The sequence below is a fragment of the Trematomus bernacchii genome, unplaced genomic scaffold (assembly GCF_902827165.1).
Source record: "Trematomus bernacchii unplaced genomic scaffold, fTreBer1.1, whole genome shotgun sequence".
Taxonomy (NCBI): domain Eukaryota; kingdom Metazoa; phylum Chordata; class Actinopteri; order Perciformes; family Nototheniidae; genus Trematomus; species Trematomus bernacchii.
The window spans coordinates 14096556-14116650 of NW_022987698.1; the positions used below are offsets into that span (position 1 = coordinate 14096556).

Below are 20095 nucleotides of genomic sequence, written 5' to 3' on the forward strand. Positions count from 1 at the left end.
CGGACCCGACTGTTGTGTCGCCTCACGTCTCCTGTGTCTTGGCCAAAAAGTCGCACTGGAACACACCGCAAAGACTTCAGCCGACGGCCAAGTAGCACGTACGCACTGCGCATGCTTGAGTGGCAATAACTCTCCTTACCAGCAAGCGGCGGTAGTGTGTATTCGTCATTCAAAAGAGGCAACCGGAAGACAGACTATGTGATATATACAAACAACAAATAGCGTGCGTTCCATTTTCACTCTCGTCCATCACAGACTGTTTCACAGACTGTTTCTCATAACGACTTATAATCGAAAACATGTTTCGTGCGGTACTGGAAAATGAAAAATAATAGCCGTCTGTGTGTGCCTTCTTCACTTCCGTTTCGCTTCTCATGCACTGATTCGCTAAGCTGAACAGCCAATCAGAGTGATTTATTTTGCCGACAGCCCCCTGATTCAACATGTTGAATCAGGGGGCGGAAGGTGTCGGCACGGCCGAAAAGACACAACGGTGCGGGACACACCAATCTGAGTAGGGCGACAGGATGCTCATCGACGGCCAGACATCTATCGACGGCTGAAATCGGCTTGGTGTGTCCGTGCCTTAAGATGTTCTATAAGGCTTTTTGGGGCTTTCCCTTTCCTGTAGTGTGTTATATAGGTTTGTGTGCATGTAAATGGTCTTCAGAGGCTAAAAACCCAAAGTTCCCTCCAGAGAGTGTCTCGGGGACTGAAATAATGAAGCTGTGATGAGTCATTGTTTCTCACATCTCCAAACCCAACAGAAAGCCTGTTTTTCTGTCTGAAGCCAGCTGAATGTTATCTAAGTGGATCAGCTCAGTAGCGGCAGCATTATGTTAGCAGTTAGCGACTTCACACAGTTATATTTAACTGTGTTTCTGTATCAGCTCACTGTGCTGGCTGTGATAATCACTTGTTTCTTCTTCAGCTGCTTTTACTTTCCGCCTGTTAAATCAGCTGCTGATTGCACGCTGACCACACTCACACACTCACACAGGCTCAGCTGCAGGCACGCCCCCCCGCTGGTTAATGTGTATTGATGAAACTGACTGCTGCCTCTTTGGAGGTCATTGATCGTTCTCCTCATCATTTTACTAAATCCGTGTATTTCATGTTGGGAGGACAGGCTGCCTCTTCGCAGGAGACTCACAGTGAGTCGTAAACTTTATTTAAACTTGGGTAACAAAGAGCTTCACAAAGAGACGCGTATAAAAATAAACAACTATTTTAGGAAAATGCTAATGAAAAGCAGCGTGATATGTCACCGCTCAGGTGAGAAGACGTCAGGAGATGATTTATTTTTGTCTCTTTAATGTCAAAGTTATGCTTTCATGTAAAAGAGTTAGTGTCTTCAGAGGAAGGAGAGCTGAAACTGGGAAAAAAAACCCGATTAAAACAGTCCCTGACATCAGCTGATGATCAGATGTTGAGTTTTCTGTTCATTTAGAGAACAAACCGTGTCGACATTTACTACTTTTTCTGTCATGTACAGATACTAGTACCTTAGGTTAGATCTACAGAGAACATGTGATCAGAGGATTGAAATATTAAAGGAATATTTTACACCCAAAATAAACATTTGTATATTAATAACTCAATCCGTGCTACTTTGAAAATGTTTTTCTCGAAAGACATTGACAGAAGAATCAGAAAACATAGATACGTTTTTCTGAAAAGAATGGGAGCTTACAGCAAAATTGTATTGAAACATTAGTTGACAAACTCTCACACAATTGATACACTTTAGTCCAAGTCTCATTTATCCAGTCATATGCTCACTTATTAAGAGGGAATTTTATTAAAATGATTCAAACTGTTGTAAAAAGTACTTGTAAGTGTGTACATCAACACTTCTGCAGACTCCTGCTTTTCACCTTGCATTATGAAAAGTAAAGGGTCTATTCAGGATCTTTTAACTGTGTATTATTGTTATTACTGGCTGCTAGTTTACTTACTTGTATTACACTTCTAGATGTGTACATATTTGATTTCATCACGTGTTTGACCCTTCTATTTAATATGTTAAAAACCTACTTGTTTTATTTTTGCCTTTCATCTGCTTTGTCCCATTGCTCGATTCCTGATTAATGATAAATCAGTGGATGTATTTCTATTAATTTCTATAACTCTTAGAGGGCATAACAACTGTTATCGGTCAGTTTGGACTGGAGTGTCTCCTCCTTTGTCTTTTTTTTTTACAAACTACACACGCCATTTAAAGATTTTGTGACAAAGCAAAACAATTGCTGAGCTGATATTGGCTTTGTGAGATCAATACCAACATTGGTTCTTTAAAAAAATAGATAATCAGATAACCAATATTATCAATATTGTTGAAACCAAGATATGTATAGAGAAAAGACATTCAGTTAGGGTTTAATGTGAGCTGTAAATCATATCCACACACACACACACACACACACACACACACACACACACACACACGCACACACACACACACACACACACACACACACACACACACACACACACCACACACACACACACACACACACACACACACACACACACACTTTACAGTAGTGTAAGTAGGTTCAGAGGTTTCTCGGCCTGCTTGGCATGTCGGATCTTTTCGAGCTCTGTGGTGTGAGAAGTCAGCAACCAATCTGAGCCTCAGCTTGAGCTGCGTGACCCGGGTCTCATTCACTGTAGTGCACACACACACACACACACACACACACACACACACACACACACACAGCCTCAGGTCATCCATGTCTGCCAGTTCAAGTAGAAAACTCCTCTTAGCGATCAGCGATAGAAGGAAATACACCACACATGCAACGCTTTTCATGTCTTCCCTTTCCTTTTTTTTTACGCTCCGTCACACCTCTTATAATAAATTAAAAATAAACCGTTATCTGCAGTCGACTTCACCCTCTGAAACTATCTCTCCACACTTACCAAAAACCTGAAAGGAGGCTGAGAACCAATCATCCATTAGCTGTACCCACTTATCCTTGATGTCCCAGCGGACATTGGGGCGGGAGGCGGGGTACAGCAGTAAATTACAGGGGCCGAGGAAAACGAATCTAAAATATATGTAAATGTGTAGTGTAAATGGTTCCTGTTTTATTTGCCTTAGGATTAATAAAGCTCGGTCATTGCATCAGAGGATGTCAGTGACTGTGTGAAATGAAGTTTTATCTCATGTAGTGTGTGTATACTGGAGAGTGAAAAACAGACATCACTCTCCAATGCTGGAAAAAAAAAAGCGATATTATTATCATTAATAATTTAGATCTTATCGTAATATTGCCAACAGCAGTATCTGGATCTGAGGAGATCTTGCCTTCAAGGGTAGATGATGATGATTCCATTCTGTGTGTATTACAGACAACAGTTTTTCTGCAGTTTAGGCGATGTCTACAGTCAAAGTACAAAAACCTGTTTTGTTTATAGTGTCTGTGAGTTTATGCTCATATTGTCTGGGTATTATTTCCCTAACTGCACAGTTAATACTCTGAGAAAGGCAGTCTGACTGCAAATGAGGCTCCAAACACCAAGAACTCACTGTATTAATCCTGCAAAAGGATTCTTTTTTGGTGATAATCCAGAGGATATGGGGTTTAGTGAGTTCCTTTTAAAATGTCCGGAAATCTTTGATGGACTTCAGGACTCATCCTGAGGACACTTCTGTCCTCGGAATAATCTCACAGCATATTTTTACAATCTGAAACTTGAGTATAGTCTTCTTTTTGAACCAGCTACAGTGCCGACTTTGGCTTCATGTGCCAACATTACATTTGATTCAAAGAGCTAAGATAGATGCTAAGCTACATTCATAACAATTCTCATTGCTGTTCTTAATGTATTTTCCTGAAATCCACAAAAACAAGTTTTACAATCATATTTGCTGCACATTCAAAAAGGTTTTCACAAGATGCACCTCTTTTTCTTAAACAAAAACAAAGATGATTGCTGGAAATCTCAATTTTTTTACAACCAAAACTAAAATAATTATCAGTTACGTTTATTAATATATATTGATATTTCTTTACAATGCTTCATGGTTTCATACAAAAAGTGTGAAATATTAAATGTTGTTTTACATAAAGGGACAGCACATTACATTACATGCATTTTGTAAAAACGTTCAATACAACTGTAAGATTTGTTAAATAACCATCTGGGTTTTTAAAGATCACCTGGAATATTATTTTTTTCCAATTGATGCCTAGCTCAGTTTCTTATAAAAAAGATAAGCTGTGTGTGTGACGTGTGTGTGTGTGAATGTACATGGGTGTGTGTGTGAATGTACATGGGTGTGTGTGTGAATGCACATGGGTGTGTGTGTGAATGTACATGGGTGTGGGTGTGGGTGTGAATGTACATGCTGCGTGACCTGTGTGTCACCACATACCAATGCATGCCATTACGCCACATATCCTCATGCATTTTTAAACCGAGTGAAATGGCTTTTTTTCCATTAGACGGAAGGAGAAATCACAGTAAATGACATGTGATATAAACATTCAGTACAGTGATGGTAACTAACTGTAGGTAGTTCAGATGACTGTTGCAGAGAAAAAAAAAGGAAAGCTGTTACAGGAAAATGATGATAACCAAATTGACTATGTTGGTTTATAGTGCGTTCATCAAGGGTTGCACACACAGTAAAAAAGAAAAGAAAAATAAAAGCAGTTCAGGCCAACAAAAGAAATATTCCGTTATTCAAGATCCTGATTAAAGGGTTTGTAGGTTTTATAGAAAAAAATTTCATGAGTGCTGAAAACGTATTAAACGGGATGAAATACCACTAATGATATGAAATTCAGATACTGTACTGTATGTGCTTGCATTTTTACGTTTGACCGAAAAGGTTTACAGATCCTCAACTAACAACTTTGTCACCAACTGCCACATAATCTTATAAGCCTCTATTTAATAGTCAGTTTTGACAAAATATTTGAATAAGCGAAAGATCTAACCAACAGATGCTATTTTCTGTAAATACAAACCATTTACACTATAAATGTAACTTGAATTTTCGGGATAAATTAGGAATTTTCAATTGAACTGTGATTAAACACAATAAAAATATACATACTTCAGTTCAGAATTTGTGACTGAATCTTATCACAACACAGAGTTTCTGTTTATGGAGTTGACCCTCAAGCCTCATAAGAGTCATTACCCCTTTCACACCGGCGCTTTTCCAGCTCCTGCTGGGAGCTAGAGCCTGAAAAGCGCCGGTTTTTCCTGTTCACACCGCAGCGGCGGCGCGTCATAGCTCCGGAATGCGGTTCACTTCCAGCTCCAAAAAGTTGTCGGTCCAGAGGCAAGAGCTTCGGAGCTATGACGCGGCGTCGCTTACGTCTCTTACGTCGAGGCGTGCAGGAAACCTTACTTTGACCATCCGTTCGCTGTTATTGATCATTGTGGAGATACATGGGCTGTACAGGTTGTCATGTCCGACTATCAGAAGTAGAATCATAATGAAAAATACGCCGGTAAAATGTGCCTATAGAAAACGGCTTAGCAAGTAGTCAGTTTAGCTTCGGTTGCTATGCTAACATCACCCATGTTATACCAGAGAAACTTTCATAACAGCGTTGTGATGCCAAACAGCGTCAATTCAGACTGACACCAAACAGCGTCAATTCAGACTGACACACATTCACTTAAGGGGAACTGGGGATATGTATCAGCTGCTTGTGTGACAGTCAGACAGTGAATACTTTAGAGCCGTGTGAGCTAACCCGGAGCTAACGGGAGAATAAACTCCCGTGGAAGAGCAGCCAGCACTGCAGCGGTCGGTAAATGCCGCTGAAACACATTAATAAACAATGAACCACGGCACTCTGGAGAAAAGTATAAGGTTGGAGAAGTCGTTATTTAATTTAATCTGGCTTCGTATGATTAAAAGCAACACGATCATCGACCCGACGCAGTCTCCGGCCCGTTGTTGTTGTGGGAGAAAATCAGCGACGTAAACTGTGACGTCATGACGCAGCAGCGGCAGCTCTGGGCAGTGTGAACAGAGCGGGAGCTGAAAAGGGAAACAGGAGCTGAACCAGAAAAGCTCTCGCGAGGAGCTAGAAAGTGAAAAGCGCCGGTGTGAAAGCCGCATCAGTGACCCTGGGGATGTGTATGTAGATATAATTGCACCGACTCTAAAGGTTGCTTTGTGTTCTCTCCGAACACATTAACATCTGAATACCCTGATGTATTTGTCATAGACTATTTGTCCAGCTGTGTCAAAGCAGTAAAGATGAGATAAGGAAACTTTACAGTCCTTTACATTCCATGAAATGGAAAAAATGCCTCACTGAATACAGTAAGGGGCAGATAGAATACATAACATATTCAACAGCTAATAGACTTTTTGTGTGTGATGAGAGATGGAGTCATGTTAATAATTCTATGTTAAGGACAGCCACAGCAGATGGCACATATTACTTTTTAGTCTTCAAGATACCCGTACTCGGGTTAGCACAAACATGTTTATTTCATTACTTAAATATGTCTTGCTTTTGAAATGTATACAAATATTTCACTGCAAAATTGGTTCTTTGAGTTGATGTTGGAACCTTCCCACAACCGAAGTAGTGAAAATGGGGCTGTCTGCTTCCCTGCATGTATCTCTGGAAATAATGATCAGTATGTCACAACATTTTAGAGCTTCACCGTGAAGTATGGCATTCAATAAAACAATTTTACATCAATGCCTATGTCCATCTTTGTAATATATACATTACATTACATGTTAGACGCTTTTATCCAAAGCGTGTTACATACTCAATACTGTGGACAATCCCCACAGGAGCAATTTGGGGTGAAGTGTCTCAGGGACACAACGACATGCTGACTGCAGTGGGGTTTGAACCTGTGCTCCCCTGATCCGAAGACCAACGCACTAATCCACTGCGCCACACACCTCCCTATATATACACTTAGACATACGTGAATTACGGGCGGAAATTGTATAGGAAATAAACTATCCCAGAGGAATGTATATACTTTTACATTTTCACTGTTTTCAGTTATGGGAAAGGACCAAATGTTTAAAACAACCTTCCATTTCAAAAACTTGATTGATTAAAGTAATGAAAAAAATAGTTGTGCTTTGTTCTACCTCAGGTAGGGGTATCTCAATTCCTCTACTACAGTATGTATTGGTCTTGCTGGCCTTGTTGGTCAGCTTATATCTGTGGTTAGGGTTACTGAGAGGTTTCCACGCCAGGAGACAGGGAGAACACTCGGAGAGGGACTTAACAAATTAAGCGATGCACATAATTGATGAAGGCAAAGATATAAATGGTGGATGAACTGCAGAGATGATAAACGTAAAGCAGTCCTGAAAACATCGAGGAGAGAGAAAGCAAAACATGTCCTCTGTATTAGTTGTAGGGCTGGATAATATATTGATATGTTATACCTAGACATCATTTAATGTGTATATTGTAAGTGTAATGACATTTTATGAATTGAGCAGACTGTTCCGTTATTTCCCTATTGCTCTTTGTGAAAGCATGAAATGGTCATGCTACAATTTCGTCAACATATCGATGTATCCTGTCCAAAAAATGTATGATATATAAGTCCCTCCATATTACATAGCCCTACTTTGTAGTGGGCTTCAAACGTATAGAACAATGAGGCTGGACATTAATCCCTGCTGCAGAGGGAGAATGAATGGAAGTGAATGGTGCTGTATGGGAAAGGATTGAAGCTGCACGTCGGCTGATAAAGCTGTGAATTGGAAGAGAGCTCGTTTTGGACCAAAGAAGTCCATTTGTGCTGTTGCTGAAGCTCATAAACATCTGTGACAGGCGAGTGTGCTCTGCCGTTTCTGGAACATCATCTCGGAGCTTTAATCTGCATCTCCACGGGGACGCTCAGCAGATGAAACCCGCCGCCGCCTTCGCAGCACTAAACCAGAAAACAGCAGACTCATATCGATCAAACAGCCCGTAAAGGTGCTCTGAGGGTCACTTCTTCTTTATTTTAGTGTGACAGCAGCTTTCAGCATCAATCACTGGCTCTAAAATGATGAAACCAAACTTTGAACTGAACCACAGAGTGATGAAAGATGGATGATGATGACTTTGACAAGCGGTGTATTTTTAAAATCTGTTTGTACACCTTGTCATGTTTCTGCTGTTGCTCCGAACCACAGAGAAGCTCTACTGTCGCTCAGATAGACATGCATATCATTTATATATATATATTCACTATGTATTCATACTGTACACTCAAAGTCTGTCGTATTATGGTATCGTGTTACTGTAGCTTTTAACTCCTTTCATCTCATGTCACCAAAAATGACCTCGTCTCATTTAATTCCATCGCTTCACCTCCTTTTATCTCGCCTTATTTGATAAAACCATAATCCAAAATTCATTGGGACGAACTTGCAGGAGCAGGTGCTTTTAACTTTACTCCATTTGGGAACGAGCAGTCATCAAATGAACTGTTGGCCCAGGAACTGGTGCTTACACGATGGATGGATTACACCAATGTGGTTAATAAAGAACATTAAAGCAGGTGATTCAAGTACAAAGCAGAAGCAAGGAGAGTCTGATATTTGCAGAACATTTCCCTGATTTGATTGACAAACATGAAAACAAACTGGAATTGTTATTTGCCACAAATGTGCAAAAGTGTTGATCCACAACAGGGACAAATGTAGCATCTCTGGGTTGGGGCAGCATACCACACATACAATCATTTTAGAAAAGGGGCACTATTATGCTTTAAGGGGTTTCCCCTTTCCTGTAGTGTGTTATATAGGTTCCAAGACATTATAGGCCCCCTTTAAAGCAAATATATAGAGTGTAATGTTGCTGTACAACAAGTGTCATTATTGGACTTAAATAGCTGTAATTATGCATGAGAATATAGTTCTAAGCTTAATAATTATGGCCTTGAAGCCATCTAATTTAGATGAGGAAAATAGTACCTGTGTTGCATAATACTTAAAATGGCTTAAAGCTGGTATCTGATTATTTCTCCTGAATAATGCATCAAAGGAATAAAGGGTAATAGAGGAAGTCTTCCTTCAGTCTGTCTGGAGAGAATCACCGAGAGAAGGAATTGGAGGCCATTATTATTCAAACTCATGAAGGCAAGAACATGTTCACGCTGACTTACAGAGAAATCCTGGCAGTGCGGTCTGTCGACATTCACATCACGTTCCACTGCACATCTCCCCGATTCCTCCAAGAATCCACGGCAGCCATGTTGTGGCCCACACAGCTGTGCAGGGGAAGTCACAGTTATTCAAAAAAGGAAAAGCAGCGCATCAGGTCAACCGGTTAATTCCGACTACATACGAAGAGTTGCTGCAAATAAACTCTTTACTGAAGTTAATGAGGTGCTTTGGTGCTGAGCATATCCTCTTCTAGTAGAGAGTGATAAACAGATAAACACAAGATAAATACACGCTGCACAAGTACTTGGCAATAAACCTGATTAAGATTCTGATAATAAATGAACTACAAATGGTGTTCTAAGATCAGATTTGTCAATTATATAACTAAACTTAGAAGTTCCCCAGACAAAGCCCTCCTGCTCTGCTCCCTTTGTAACATCCGGGGCGACTGTGAGATCTCTTTGTTTTTATCTTCTTTGTATGCACAGTAACGAGCGGTTAGATATGAGTCACCGCTGGAAAATGACAGTCATGGCTCTGGATTCAATAACTCACAGATACTGTTTGGTCTTCAGGGAGCAGAGCGTTGCTTTCTGCAGAGGGGCAGGAAGAGAAACATCAGACGGATGTTTTAGTTGTCCTGTATTATCAATCAGTGGAGAAAGTCCTGTGATATTTAGAGAAGTTTCTACAGTACATGTTCTTTGTTATTTGTTCAGACCATGGTGTGACGTTGGCTCTGGTGGAGCAGCAGATTGTGTGTCCAGCAGGGCGGGGGGGGTGGAGGCAGTTCAGGCTGCCATGAATGCATCGCCACCACTGACGACACACAACAGTGGTTCTCAGCCTGGGGGTCGAGGCCCACACAAGGGGCCACTTGATAAACCCGGAGGGGTCGCAGGATGATTGACAGGAAGGGGAACCTACAGAAAACGTACCTCTGGTTAGGGCTAGACAATTTTGGAAAATAAATCTATTTCTGATTAGTTTGATTGGGTATGATTTACGATATTGGAGGTAATAAGAATTTGTGCATCATTATTCTCATCTTCAGTGAAAATCAAAATGATCATGTTTTTTTATTTATTTTTGCAACAAAAATAATAATAATTTCTTAAAGGAGAGGTGTCATGGCCATTTCCACTGATCATAATTCCATTGTTGAGGTCTTCTAAAATAGATTTATACTGTGCATTTTTCCAAACTCACATTGGTTTCTCATACAGCATCTCTGTAAACTACGTGTATTCACTGAATTTCACTCTCTGCCTTTAACGGCTCGCTGTAGCTCCCAAAGCTCCAGCCCCCACCCTCCCTGTGAGCACAGTGTGCTCTGATTGGTTGGAACGTTGTGAATCGCGCTGAGCTCCGTGGAGGTGTTGTTTCCTTGTTTAGGATACATAGCGAAACACAGCCAAACTCATCCTGAGCACACACAAACTCACAGCCGAAGTAAAAACAATAAGTGTGGCTTGATATTGAGTAAGAAAAAGGTTGATAAACGCTGTGAGAATGGGTCTGCAGAGAGAATTTCGCCGCGATCCCAACTGTCTGTTATCAGCCTGCAGCCAGGGAGGAGAAATCAGCTGAGCTGCCTGCTCCCTGCACACAGATGTGTGTGTGAGGAAGTCCGTGGATTGGTCAATTGGGACCAATCAGCGGGGGCTTAACGTAACGGCTCTGCGGACGTAACGTAACGGCTCCACGGATTGGTCCATTTCGTTCCAGGTACGGGTTGACATCATGCCGTACCCGGAAGAATCAAATGGACAATGACGTATCTCCAACGAGGCGTTTTGGGGAGGTATTTTCTGTGTTAGAGTTTTATTCGCTATAGGGTGTACTTTGAGGGTTTTGACTCTGCACACTGTTTACATGCATAAAAACCTTCATAACACACAAGGGGACGGGTAATAACCGGAAAAGCATGACACCTCTCCTTTAAGTCTTCAGAATATTATTTGTAGGCCAGAGCATCTCAGCTATACCTAAATACTTAATTTAGAATCGTATTATGCCGTTAACAAATATTGTTAAATGCAATTCGGTTACTACACTTCCATATTTAAATTTCAATCAAATGAATCGTTCAATCTTTTTTTCTGATATTTCACTACCTTTTTCTTGTGAATTACTGGATCGTTTCAGCTTGTCAAGCCTCCTAAAATTATCAAAATTCACAAGTTTAAAAAAGGAGAATCACTGCTTGATACAACAGACAGAGGTGTTTTTTTGTGTAAACACCTGAAAGCATCATTTCTCAGTATTTACTTTTTTACTGAATCTCCATGGAAGTAGGAGGAAATATAATGAATACAGAAATACGTCATTTCTGTGGGTGGAACAAATCTGTGTTGGTGTTCTGCCCAAATAAACACTGTATATGGAAACACTGCAGTCTTTCATGGCAACAGAAGTAGGTCATGTTGCAAAAGTTCTGCTTATAGAAACCTGTAATAATCTTTTCATAACTTCTGTGCATCTTCTGCCTTCACTGCGTGGAGGCGCACAGCTACAGTGTGCAGAGAGGTTATCACGCCTCCAATAAAGACATAGGATGGGAGGTTCTCACTGGATGCAATGGTACAACTAAAAGCTTTATTGAAAACTACATTACAAGTACTTGAAGGGGAGATTGACTGTATAACACATACTTAATGCTTAATGAATCCAACGTTTATCTCTAAATATTTCTATATTCACATACATATCTATATTTCTTTGAATTTAAAACATTTTTTATTTATCATCCTATCTTTTTTTAAAGTTTTTTTGTCATGATATGACCTATATACTGTTTGCTTTCCTCGTAGCTCAGCAAATACAAACTACAGTTATTTTGTATTATTAATAAATAAATGAAACTGGATTTGCCATTTCCCACAAATCCTATATATAATAAAATCATACAATAATGTTGAAAGAACCTCAACAACCACGAATGCACACAATAATAAACATAACCCATACAAATCATAATATTTAAAAGAGGAAATGTATCATTGATGTGATCATGAATGTGTTGTCTTTGTGTCTGCAGGTCTCTCTGGTAACCCCGTTGATTTGGAGAAACGTCACACTTCGTTCGGGAAGAACTTCATCCCTCCCAAGAAGGCCAAGTCGTTCCTGGCGCTGGTGTGGGAGGCTCTGCAGGACGTCACGCTCATTATTCTGGAGATCGCCGCCATAATCTCGCTCAGCCTGTCCTTCTACCATCCACCAGGGGGCGACAGCGAAGGTCGGTACAGTCATCGCCATTGGTTTTATAATCTATATTTAATTCTACAATTAAAGCACATGATGGCTATTTATTTATGAGTGTTTTTATTTTATTTTATTCTGCACTTTTTTTTAACAATCCCTTTGTAAGTTACAGCAATTTTATATATTCATTTACTTACATTTTTGTATCTATTTTGGGATTTTTTGGAGTTATTTGTCAAATTCAATCATTCTTTTTTGTCTTATTTTCAGGTTTTAGATTCCATTTGATATCTATTCACATTTATTTTATTGATCTATTCTCCTATTCACAATATAATTATGACATCAGTATTGACACAATCCTAGCTACAGCAACACAGATGTAAATAAAAAGATAAAAAACAAATAATGTTTATAAGACCGGTTACAATTAGCCTAGGATTGAATACAAAATATTGAAGCATTTTCTTTATTTTTTGATTATCAAAATGTTTTTTGTGAAAGCTATTTGTATTCAACGCTTCCTCTTCGTCTCGCAGCATGTGGCCAGGTTGCGGGCGGCGTGGAGGACGAGGGCGAGGCTCAGGCTGGCTGGATCGAGGGCGCCGCCATCTTGTTCTCCGTCGCTATTGTGGTCCTTGTGACGGCTTTCAACGATTGGTCCAAGGAGAAGCAGTTCCGCGGTTTGCAGAGTCGCATCGAGCAGGAACAAAAATTCACCGTCATCCGCAAGGGCCAGGTCATCCAGATCCCTGTGTCCGAGATCGTGGTGGGAGACATCGCTCAGATCAAATACGGTACGAGACAGCAAACACCAGGCAGAAAATAAATCAAAGCTGCCTATCTGCCTTCCAAATTTAAGACGGATTCAAAATGTCTTTAAGCCTTGAGTCACAAAAATGTGTTTCCCCTGCAGCTGATTTTAAGAAATGAATGAAATTGAACTGCTTATCTCTGTGCCTGCAGGAGACCTGCTGCCTGCTGACGGGATCCTCATCCAAGGCAACGACTTGAAGATTGACGAGAGCTCTCTCACCGGAGAGTCCGATCATGTCCGGAAATCTATGGAGAAGGACCCCATGCTGCTGTCCGGTGAGTGCCTGCTCACACTGATGATTCTTCTTTAAGTGTCTACTGATACTACAACTTTTAAATAAACTCATCCAATGGAAACGGATATCACTCATCATCAATCAAAATGCATTTGATCCATTTCACACTGCACCAGCTGTTGCCGTTAATGTTTTTTGAGCACCTTAATACAAGTTAATGCAATACAGAGTACAGGCAACTGCTAAAAGGAAAAATATCAAATATGAAAAGTAAAACAATTTCCGGGACCAATATTTATGAGGCCAAAAAAAACATATCAAATCACTTATAGCTGTTAACACTGTTATTACATTTAATTTAAGTGCAAATTCACTTATTGTCTCGGTGCACAAACAAAAGGGCAAGAGTAGGTCCAGTAAACTCAGATTTTGTGGTTATTTGATATCTAATAGGCTAAGGGAAAGAGGACAAACTCTCAACATATGTACATGAATGCTTATCTTGGGCATTTAGATAGATGTTTGCGTCTCCATCATGTAGCCTCTATGTCCAATTTATGGACCATTTTTGGTGTTAAAATATGGGACACTCAGACGTTGAGTTAATTTTTTTTTATCAAGGAGTTGCTGACCTAGAGTATAATTGACTGTGTAATATGTCTGGTCAGTAACATCTTCAAACTGTCAAAACTGTTTATCACACGTCAAAAGTATGAAATCCAAAACAAATCTGAGCCTCAGGAAAAGCAAAACACCTCTTGATCATCCTTGTTGAACTGTCAAATGTTTGTAACATTCACAGATAAACATTTATATCTAAAAGGAGCAACAATTAATTCTGTGTCATCAGAAGAATCATCCACATATAGCTGTGTATCATCAGCATCCTCATACATGCATCACATTAAGAAGTACTGGCCCTAAGATTGATCTGTGGCGACCCTGAGTTTGTTATATTAGCAAAGTATAACACAGATTACAGATATTACGCAGAGACGGTTGCAAAGAAAAGTTCCAGTTGTGACCCCAGCTTTTTGATTGTCTCCTCAGGGACCCATGTAATGGAGGGATCAGGCAGGATGGTGGTGTCGGCTGTCGGCCTCAACTCTCAAACTGGCATCATCTTTACTCTGCTGTGCGCCGGCGACAACGAAGAAGTGAAGAAGGTCAAGAAAAGTAAGACATGAGACAAAGCCTGTCGCACACAAAAAACACAACTCATGTTGAAGTGCTTAAGGTCATACGAGACACAAAGTGTGTGAAGTGTTGGGAGGAAAGAAAGAAAGACAACTACCATCGTGTCAGCTTCTGAATATTTCTACTTTACTGTTTGAACAGTGCAGATTGGAAATATTTGCACGCTTTTATCAGCTGGTGTTGATTTGAAGTTGCTCCTGTCGTACTAGCCGTCTGCAGGTAGAGGTCATCCAGTCTGAGCTGATCCCAGCAGAGCTGTTTGAAGGGTCTAACTATAATATTTTAACATTACATCTGATCACAAAAGCATCATCAGTGAATAAATGAGACCATGGGTGAGTTCATATGTAGTGATCTTATCTGCTTACTACACACAATTCACATAAGATGTTTACAACAGAAAGCTTAATTGACGGTTGACTAAACACCTGGAACCCTTAACATATATTGTCCAATCGTAGCTGAGCAACTTAAACAAGGCACAGCAGGCATGTCATTGTTTGGATTTCTGCACCCGTTGAACCTGTGTACATGGCGTTGTAATGAGATATATACTCTGCATCTGAATGGTTTATAGGGCAGTGCAATCAATTAGCAGTCAGCTGATATCTTTAGCATGCCTGGCTAACTGGCTCATTACCTACTGTTGTGATCAAGGCTATACCTGAAAGCCAAAATTGGAAATTGGAAAAATATGCTAAATGACATGAGGAGTAATCTGAAAACGATGTATGTGACCATATAATGCTTATTTAGGAGTCTTTGACATGTTTCCATCTGGTTTTTTAAATAAGAAAACCATAAGAAAGTCCTACTAGAATCAAACTACACATTTTAGGTAGAGTAATAAAAGCTTGTAAAATATGCCAGCCATTTTGTAATATCAACAAATTGGTAGATAATGGAGACGTGTTATCTTCTGTCTGATATAAAGAGTTTATACTTTTAAAGCATAGACAGACAAATAAAAAATATGTTTCCACACAGACCTTAATACAAAATGCTGTGTCGGTAGTCTGATAAACACTACTGCACATCGTGGTCTCATTTATTCATGGTAGTTTATGGCCGAAATACTGAGGTATTGATTCGACAGGGACGTGATGCTGGTTAAAAAACGTGAAACGTACCTTCTCTGTTTACATACAGTTGCTTTTTGAAGTGGAACCCTTCAAAAAGTGCAGATGATCCTTGTACTATCACAGAGCAGGTTGATGTAAACCAACAGGCTTCTGCAGTCGGTCTCTATTGCTTTTGATTTGCTTGTGATCATGCTAACCCCCTTTTACTCATGTCTTTTTTTCTTTAGTTTGTTTTTTGTCTGATCATTTGTTTTATTGGCTAAAGTTTGAGTTTGTCAGGCATTCATTGTGAACTGACTGAATGTACAAGCTCAGCGGAGAGAGACGCTCAGGTTTACATTTCGGCCTCCAGTCATTCATTTAAATATAAACAACCTTTAATGAATTCCTAATGAGGAGAACCAGAAGACCGATTTCAGACAACTGAAATTAAACTGAAAATGAGCAGAAGAAAAGAGCATTTTCATCAGAATCACACACACACACGTCTGTTCTCCCTCACTTGAGAGGACCCTGATTTTCATAATACATTTCTGAGCCCCTAACTGTAACCTTAATATCTAATCTTATTATAATTATAATCCTAAACCAGACCTGAAACCTTCAAAAAGCCCCTTGGAAAAGTGAAGAATGGCTAAAAACTTCTCTGAACTGACTTTTTTAATCCGTAATCACAAAGATAGGAGTACAAGAATGCACACACATAAAGCTGTTGTATGTCTCTTGAGGTACCAGCCGACACACAGCAGACTTTACCGTCACACATGGCTGCATCAACCCTGAACACACACAAATAGACGTTAAAAAACACACACATATACACACACATTCATGCATACAAGTAAAGTCACATCTTAGAGTAAGAGCCTCCAGTATGTGCAAACATAGACACACAATCACACACTTGCGGCAGTTTAGCTCTTGTCATCAATCACACACCACGGGCTGAATATCAAAGAGCTGTTTCAGTGTGTGTGTGTGTGTGTGTGTGTGTGTGTGTGTGTGTGTGTGTGTGTGTGTGTGTGTGTGTGTGTGTGTGTGTGTGTGTGTGTGTGTGTGTGTGTGTGTGTGTGTGTGTGTGTGTGTGTGTGTGTGTGTGTGTGTGTGTGTGTGTGTGTGTGTGTGTGTGTGTGTGTGTGTGTGTGTGTTGGCTTTGACCTTGCTAACAACTCCTTTCACCATAAAAGCAAATAGCTCCATATTAGGGCAACAGGAAGTGAATGTCCCTAAGGGAGGAAACACACACCTGACCTGCTTCTTTTACACATCTTATCAAAACATGACAAAAATCAATAATAGATGATAAGATCCACAAGGACTTGTGCAGCCATAATATCACAGTTTATATACCTGCAGTGAAGGAAGTAAGCCACATCCATCACTCAAAACAAACTCAACACAACCAGTGCACACATTGTTTGAAAGAACTTGTAGGTTTGTCCTTAATAATTATTTAGAAACCACAACCTCTTCCTCACATCACCATCCAATTGAGAGCAATTTTTTTTTGCATTGACTTGTCTTGATTTATTTTACCAGTAATGAAATAACACATACATGAAATGTACATCATTAAAAAGAAAACAGCTCAGATTTTCAGACATGCAGTATCGACACATCGGGAAATTAAATAAGAGATAAAAAGGGACAACTTTGAACCAGACACACTGAAATCAGTGATGTTGTCAAAAAAGATACATGATAAATGATGTTTAACTCATCTCCCGAGGGTATGTATGGTCCCAAAAAGAATTGAGTTGATCAATTGCATTCAAGAAACCAGATGATTGTTGAAAGTATAAGTATCCTACAAACGATAATTGTCTTAAAATAAAAATAATGCCATACAGTAAAACAGTAGTGTATACATTAGTTATGTAGGTGAATGACAAATGACCAAAAGGAGCATGTACCCTCAACAATGTAGCAACACCGATGTACATTGTGGGAAATCATTCAAATTCAGATCACTTTAGTGTCCAACACATTTGCATAAAATGGAAATCACATTTCATTTAGTTGACGCTTTTATCCAAAGCGACTGATAATAAGTGTAAGTGTGAAATGTGTCTTTGGCACCGACATATAAGACAGCACTCACCATACACAGCACTACACAGTTCACACACAGTACACAACCATTATGCATCATAAAGTCTGTAAGTGACTAAGTGGTGTTCATACTAAAAGTGCTAAGAGGATTATTCTTCCACTGACATGTCTCCATTAAAATATCACAACAGAACATTATACTGACTATTATTAAAGTTGGTCATACCGATAATGTATATTTGTTGAATACATTATTGTTTAAAATTCAACTGAATCAAATTCGTATTTAATTTGATAACAGAGGTCTTGGTTTTATTAGCTCTTTTGTCAAACACTGTTGGTTCTCCGCAGCAGGAAGCGGTGCGTCTCTCTCCTCTGATTGGTCCATTCCTGCCCACAACACACACACGACACACACACACATGTGGGTTTCTATCAGTTTGAATTTTGTGTTCTCCCTCAGTTTGTTTTGATCTTATTTTTCTTTTGAGCCATTTTATCAGCATTCCGCCCTCTCTCTCTGTCCGAACAGGTAAAAAACAAGGACCCTCTGAAAATCGCAACAAAGGTAACCCCTCCATTCATCCATCTGTCCCTCTCTGTCCCTCCATCCTCCCTGTTACTCACCCCCTCCTCACTCCCCTCCACCCAGCGGCAGGAGGGGAGTGTCCAGTCCATGTCTCTCTCTCTCTCTCTCTCTCTCTCTCTCTCTGCTATATAAAGGGGGACGTTCTCTCGCCTTGCTTTACCTGTTTAAGGGTGCAACTCTCAACCTTCAGTCTTTGACAGCCAATCACAGCGTCTACAGTTGTCATGGTGATCTGTGATAGTGGGGTTAATACAGTATAGAGTTGTATTTGTGCCTTCATTTTTGAGAGTGTGTCTGGACATTTTAAGCACAAGAAAGAGTTCTTGCAATCACATTATATTTATTTCATAGAGATATGATCCAGAAAAAAAAGTGTTGTGCTCATTTAATATATGGACTATTGTTACCATTGGCTCAAAGAATAAAGAAAATATTATATTATAATATATATATATTTTTTTTTAAAGAATGAGCCAAATAGCTAATTAAGCTAGCTAACTATATAGGCTTGGCTAATTTGATGTTTTCCATTTAAAAAAACTTGTGTGCGCTACATTTATTTTTAAAAACATGTTTTTGTGGATTCATTAATCATAAGTGTTTTTTCCAAGCTTAGATTCCAAACCTTCTTGGTGCTGGCTTTCTTGGATGTACCTGGTTGAAAACTAGTTTATTTACCTACTGCTAATCTGGCAGAAGATAGCTGACGACCTAACAAGATAACTATACTGAAAATAAAAAATATGTGTTATATAAATACACGTCTGAACAAGATTGAATAAAGGTAAAAATAAATAAATAACTTATCTTGTTTTGATACGTTTTAAGTTAAATTAAGAAAGAGCAAATGAGTGTGAGTTATTAGCTTACATTAAATCAACACATACTAATTGAAAGTCCTTTTGTTCACAGAGAAATTGTTCTTTTATATACATATATATATTGCTAAAAAATAACGGTATGTGCTTGCAAAAACTAAAATGTCCTATCCCGCTCTAAGAATTGAGACACAAATATAAACTCTACCAGAGGTCTAACATGTTAGTTTGACCTCTGATGTGTCCTTCTTGGGTGACGCAGTGTTGAAATCAAGCGCTCCCTCGGTGCTTCCCTCCATATTTAATGTTTCAGGGTTTATGGCTGTGTGTTTGTGTTGATGACGTCTTTGTGCCAACTTCCCAACTCGAAACAGCCAACCGTCCTCAATGTCCCGTGTGATCCAACACATGTCCGACTTCCTCTGCAAGCTGTCTCCGCACACACACACACACACATATACACACACACACTCGCACACACCCCAATACACTCCACACACACACTCACACAGCTCCCTTCCTCCCGACCTCCCATGGTTTGAGCATCTGCTGCGACCAGAATGCTACTTGATGTACACACAAACACACACACATACAGACACACCACACACACACACTTCTGGCACTTTTGCACAAATATATTTAATATTTTTCAGACCTGCAATCAAGAATGACCTCCACTAAAACGCATTAAGATCAAAATCTGCATACATGCCTCAAGTCAGATACACAACTTTGTAACTTAACGTTAATTTGATCTCCTTTATATACTGTTGAGTAGTTTAATGTACAGCTATGAATCCTACTCAATGAGATCGTCATATATTCATAGTGGTACTTACCTGTGAGAATGAAATACCTCTTACAGTTCAACTTTACTGAGTTTCTTTCAGCTTTGTGAGGATGCCTTTTACAGCGGAGGCTTTTCAAAATATTTAATATTTTATTTATTTATTTGATTTAACCTATAAAGGGAAATG

General features: G+C 39.6%; 1 protein-coding gene across 5 annotated transcripts in view; it reads left to right on the plus strand.

The window, feature by feature from the left end:
- Nucleotides 1–20095, plus strand: part of LOC117489423 (plasma membrane calcium-transporting ATPase 1-like) — a 116634-nt gene that overhangs the window by 57614 nt on the left and 38925 nt on the right. For 3 of the 5 annotated variants that reach the window (XM_034138670.1, XM_034138667.1, XM_034138666.1), the window contains exons 3-7: nucleotides 12162–12359; nucleotides 12865–13122; nucleotides 13292–13417; nucleotides 14428–14553; nucleotides 18241–18276. In XM_034138670.1, coding sequence (XP_033994561.1) covers nucleotides 12162–12359; nucleotides 12865–13122; nucleotides 13292–13417; nucleotides 14428–14553; nucleotides 18241–18276 — 744 coding nt within the window. The remainder of the gene's footprint in view (nucleotides 1–12161; nucleotides 12360–12864; nucleotides 13123–13291; nucleotides 13418–14427; nucleotides 14554–18240; nucleotides 18277–20095) is intronic. The other 2 variants (XM_034138668.1, XM_034138669.1) reach the window with 1 other exon arrangement.